Source organism: Lissotriton helveticus, chromosome 11 (assembly GCF_964261635.1).
Source record: "Lissotriton helveticus chromosome 11, aLisHel1.1, whole genome shotgun sequence".
Taxonomy (NCBI): Eukaryota; Metazoa; Chordata; class Amphibia; order Caudata; family Salamandridae; genus Lissotriton; species Lissotriton helveticus.
Window position 1 is genome coordinate 128,090,964 of NC_136072.1, and position 6,000 is coordinate 128,096,963.

The 6,000-nt window shown below is 42.1% G+C and overlaps 1 protein-coding gene across 1 annotated transcript in view; it reads right to left on the bottom strand.

The window, feature by feature from the left end:
* Positions 1 to 5,596, bottom strand: part of LOC144792049 (histidine-rich glycoprotein-like) — a 102,066-nt gene extending 96,470 nt beyond the window's left edge. The window contains exons 1-2 of the mRNA XM_078666911.1: positions 5,297 to 5,596; positions 289 to 396 (exon numbers count right to left, since the gene is read on the bottom strand). Of these exons, the coding sequence (XP_078523037.1) occupies positions 289 to 396; positions 5,297 to 5,512 (324 nt within the window). The 5' untranslated portion in view covers positions 5,513 to 5,596. The remainder of the gene's footprint in view (positions 1 to 288; positions 397 to 5,296) is intronic.
* Between the last annotated feature and the right edge of the window lie 404 nt (positions 5,597 to 6,000).

Here is a 6,000-nt window from a genome sequence, read left to right on the forward strand (position 1 = left end):
GGTGAATGCATGACATTGTTCTGCATTCTGTCCGTCAATTGTTCTTTTTGCATTTGCCAGCACAAGCTGGGCAGACACATACACAGGAGGTTTTCAGACTATGGCATGAATGTTAGTTTGATGGCGGCATGTCCATCTCTTTTTTAATTGTCATATCTGCCTTTACCAAAAGAAGATTTATATCAAGACATGTCAAAGAAATACCAAACTGTGTACCCTATTTATATTTCAAACACGCCCTATGTGAAGCGTACATTCTGCTGTAAATCTCGCTCTCGTTGTACTTACTGTTTTATTGAAGGGGGTGAGGTTGCAATCCTTCCAGCTCTTTCGACTTACAATATGGCAATCTGTTTCAAGCACATCAATTGTGAAATAATAGATATTTCCAGCGCCCTAAAAAACACGGAACATAAAGCTTAATTATAAACGGGGAATAACATTTTTTTCATCAAATATACCACCCAGTTCTTGAAACTCATAACATTTAACACCTTGACCGCGGCGCCGTAGCCGCGCCCTGTGCTGGACATTCCAGAACAGGGCGCGGTCGTGACGGAACCGTTCCGTCATCAGCACAGCTCAGCCGTGACTGATGACGGAACGGTTCCGTCACCAGCATGGAAGGGGTTAAACTGTTTTCCACCTATATCGGCCCCTTTCACCTCTGTACGATGAATGTCGTGCTAATGACCAGCACTAATAATTGCTTTTCCACATGGCATTAGGCAGGATATAGTCCAGGATGGTAGCAGGTGATTTAATTAGTGGAATACACAGTTAGGGCTGATGTATGTCACACATTTTCTATGATGATTACTCAAGAGTGTTTTGTAGGTGATAATCATAACAAAATTACCGTGACATTTTTTTTGTAATTGTAGTTGTTTATTTAAACCTCTAAAGATCTTCAGTAAAAGTTCATTAAAAAGAGGGTGTAGGAGCATGCCACTCGGCCCCAAAATGCATGCCCCTTTAGCAAGAGTTGTTAAAAAAAGAAGTACTGGAAGATTAGACACCATTCCACGGTGTACATGGTAAAAACTATTATGGGGCAGATTTACAAGGAACTCACGCATCTGCATAGATGAGTCAGTTTCCTTGCAACTGCTTCAAATGTCCTTGCGCCACCATGGATGCGCTGTATTTACCATACAGTGCTCCATGGCGCAAGCATTAACAGATGCGTCAGAAATTCTGACGCATCTGTGTGCCCAAAAGTCACGCAATGCTGGGGTTGTGTCGCAAGCACGACAAATCCAGCAATGTATTTTGAGGCCTATACTTACTGTATTGTGTCACTCTTTACGCCTGCTTCAAGCAGGTGTACGGTTTTGACGCAGTGGTGTCCTAAAAGTGGTGCAGTGAAATTTTGCGGATTTCACTGAGTCACTTTTACGAGGCCTTCCTGCGTGGGAACGCCCACCCTGCATACATTATATCTGGCGCAGGTATAATGTGACGCAGGGCTTTACAACGTGACGCATCTCCCTAGATGCACCACGTTGTAAATAGGCTGCATTGTTTGCGCCGCCGTTGCGTCAAAAAAAGTGATGCAAGGGCAGCGCAATGAGCTTGTAAATATGCCCCTAAATATTTAAAAAAATCATGTATGCTATGAAAGATGACACTAAAATAGCAGGTTAAAATGTCACACCGAGTGGATTCCCAAAGGCATTTAGAGTATGAAGTAGCTCTCCTGTAGTATTCTTTTACGCACTCTTACAAGCGTCTGTGAATTACCCAAAAACAATGAAAATACAAATAAAATAGGAATATTCAGTTAATATTCACAGATAAATTGTATAAATTGAAAGGACTGTGCCCTTTTTCAGTTTTCTTAATTGGGATTTGAAGGTTTCCACAAAGAGTGACAAAAGTATCTACGAGTACCCCTATAATACCACCTCCACCTTTGTGAATCAGCCCGTGGAGATTGGAATTTCAAATATTTAAATAATGGAAACTATTCTGCTATGCCCCATCGTCTAACACATGATGAGCTAAATGGATATGGAAACAAGCGTAGAAAGGAGGTGGTAGCACTGGCGGATAACTGTTTCTACAGAGAATTCCAATGAGATGGCAAATTGATAAAAAGGTGTGCCAATGGGCACTACCAACCCCCAAAATAGCTGAGACAAGAATTAGTGAGCAAAACCTCATCCAGTATTTGCAAGGAGAGCTCCAGTGCCCGGTCTAAAAGAAACACACCTGGATAAGCGAGTTCCTTCATAGATTGGCAAGAACAAACCCATGTTGCACCTTGAAGCGGGCAATATAAACTTCAAATACAAATTCACAAAGAGATGTAGGATCATTTATTACTGGACATTACCCCTTCTAAACAGGCGTAAAGAGCATGTTCTTCCCCCTTTAAACATTGTAAAATTTGCTTACTACGCTCGACAGATTTTATTTGCCAATAAGGCTCAAGTATGGTGGAGGAAATACACACAGAGTGTGGAAGGTAAATGCCTCCTGTCAACTGCAGCAACTATGGCAACATTCACAAAGTTGGCCTGTAAAACATAGTTTCAGGCCAACCATGTTTAAGCCAACTATATCTGCCTTAAAACCTGCATTCAAACCTGTCAAAATAATAGTGTTTGACTGGAGGAAAGCCCTGCTTTTGAATATTTATAAGTCATCCCAAGTACACCTTGTCACCCACAAGGTAGGGTGTCTGATATTTGCAAGTTGAACATATACAAAAGTAAGGTTTGCATGTTCCTCCAGTGACTATACCCCAAAACTATTTTCACTGGCATGGCTGTAACTGGATCCTAAAAACTACCAACCTACAGATTATGTTATGTGATGTTATGTTAAATGTATTTTATATAGCGCAAATCACCTTCAGGCCTCTAATCGCTTTTAGAGAAAAGAATGACCAGAATCATAGACGTCAACTGGTTACACAGGCAGCGGATTATACTGTGGCTAACGTCTCCTTGAAATTTTAAGTTGTTTCCTGAAAGTAAGGAAGACCGTTTCCCTACGGAGGTACTCAGGTAGATTGTTCAAAATTTGTTGGAGCATAACAGAAAACGCTCTCCCTCCTTTGGAATTGGTGGTGTATCAGGGAATGACTAGGCGGCAGGCCTTAGATGATCGCAGTGTCCGTCTGGGAACATAGTTCTCCAGGCGTTCTTTTATGTACACTGGGGCTTGGTAGTAGATTGCCTTGTGGGCAATACAGAGGCCCTTGAATTGAGCTCTATGTTTGATGGGGAGTCAATGCAATTTGTGTAAAAGAGGAATGGCGCGGACCTTCTGGGAAGTCTGAAAATTAGCCTGGCTGCATCATTTTGCACTACCTGCAGTCTCCCTATAGGTTTCTGGGGGTGGCCAATATAGAGGGCGTTCCCAAAATACAGCCTAGGGATGACAGTGGTGGAAACAATCGCCTGTAGTGAGGCCATTGACAGAAGAGTGGCTAGTTTTCGAAGCTGCCTCATCAACCCTATACAGGTTCCTACCACCGTGGTGACCTGGCTAGACATGGACAACTCTGAGTCAATTATTAAACCCAGGCTTTTTACGACCGGGACTGGAATGGGGGCTGTGCCCAGTTCCGGTGGCCAAAATAGGTCACACCAAGGGCTGCCTTTTGTGGGAATGACGACCACTACAGTCTTTAATCTGTAAAGTTTGACAAGAAACAGCTGAAAAGAGTCATTCAAAGACTATTAAGTCTTTGGTGAGGTTAATTATTAATTATTTAGGAAAAGTATCCTTTAGAAAGTAACCTTTTCCCTACCTGAAGCTCCAGGAGGCTAATTTACATTAACCTGTCAGCAGCTGCCCAGCAATTGCATGACCTTAATGAGGTGTGAAAAATGCTCCCAGAGCAGAACAATGGTTTATGCCTGACTACAGGATGGACTGTGTGTGGGGCAACTAATCGCTATCAGCTCGGGAAGAACAGTTGGGTGGGCTCTGGAATTTCAATAACTTGCAAGAGGTAGATGTAAAACCTGCCCACTTATTGTTTAGTATAAGGAAGACTTGAAGAATGGAAAGCTTTGTCCCAAGAGCTCACACAAACCAGTCTGTCTCTGAACCTAGTGAGAGTGGAACCAACCCTAGAAATCGCTTGGGGTGGGCACGGGGGAGGAGACTGATCATTTAACTGGCCAAAACTTTGGGTAGACGCCAGAATTCTGCTCAAGGAAGGAAGGGTTCACCATCTTGGATTTTAGGAATGAGGTGCACTGTATGATCGTTTGCAGGAAAGCAAACAGGATGTGCTGCAAAATTGGTGAGGTTACCCTGGAAGCTTTTTTCTCAATGGTTAGAGAGTGTCCATTAGTTTCCCCTACCTTCTGACTAGTGCAAACAAACTACAACAGTAGCCCTCCAAAGAACCCTCCTCAAAACACTTTCTGGACCTGTGAAAGATACGAAGAGGACTGGCCCTGAAGTTTGTGAGCTGAAAAGAGCCATAATGGACTGGATCTGCTCCCTTTTGAACCCAGGACAAGGAAGTGAACTCCAATGGTCAGTTGGCTGACATCCTGTGCGGCTATATGGACACAACATGGACCGTCTGTGTAATTAGCACTATGCAATTGACATGTTATCTATAGGTAGCAAGTTATTTCATGTATTTTATTGTTTGCCTTTAATTCACAGATAACTGCACGTTTACCTTGTTGCGCCCTGATTTCTGCCTCTTTCATTGTTCTTGAAAATTTTATAAAATAGTTTAAACAGAAGAAATAATTGTGCATGCGTGAAACAACTGTATTAATTAACATTGAGATTGGTGACGATGGAAAACGACGAGACATTTAATAAAACAATCGAAAGGTGAATGGAAGGGAATTTTGCAGTTGAAATAGTTACTTTTCCAGCACCCCGAACAAAAGCTTTGCGAAGAAAGAACTTGTGAAATTAACTTATAAAAAAAATGCGTGAGACAAGACCAACAAACTGAATGACACCCCCCTTAATCTCACCCACCGGATAGGGATAAGAGAAATGCACGTTATTATGTGATAAAGTGGCTTATTGAACTTGTTTAGCACTGCATGTAAGATGGCTCAGTGAGCGGAATGCTTTCTTCTGTACAAAGCTAGTTTGAATCCTGTCAAGACCGAATCATCTGTCCGAGGTTGCTGAAATGAGTATTCTAAAAAGTGTAGTATTCGCACTATGTAAAATAAAGGTACTTTTTCGTGGGTGAAAATGTCTGCTGCAGAAACACCCCCCCCCCTCTCTGTGTTTTCTCAGCCTTTCATCAGCATGCATGAAGGCGATAAAAAGGAGACAAATTAAATACTTTTCTTACCACGGGTTGTCGGTGGGCGTCAACGACACGATAAAGGCCGACAACAAAGCCTTCTTCTCTGTCTTTATTGATCTCTTCCAGGGCCAGACCTGCTTGAAATACTGTAGCCTTGCAGTCTTCGGGTATCACAGGCATGGGGGGAATGGGGGGCACAGAGCTTAAGGCACCGCTCAGGAAGAGCAGTGTGAGACATAGAAAAGGGACAAAGGGCTTCATGTTCTTCAAAGTCTGAAGGAGGGTTCTGTCCACTCTGAGCTGCTAAACTAGCTACCCTGAGGACTAGCCCTTAATGGGAAGAAATGCAGCTCCGGTTTGACAAGTTTTTATACAACCACAGTAATAAGAGGTGAATGCAGCCTTGACATGAACCCGAGCTGAACCAACACAGTTTGGAGTAAATAATCGATCTGTGATGTTTAGGCAAAGTCATAACTCACGGCCAACAGGTCACTGTTATGAAAAAGTTCACCTGGTGTCAGTGTTTCAAAGTATTTTGGTTAATAATTCATCAGATCTCTTCAACCAGAGTGCTGGTTCCTTTTTCTTTTTATCTTTTAAAGCATTTTACAAAACTATGTCAACTAACACTATTAATGCAGGTAGGTATTTTGTATTAAAATGATTGAAGGAATAATATCTTTTATATTTGGCATTATTTTTAGTGTTTCAAAAAAGCTTTGCTTTTAGAATGCAAAAGAAAATAT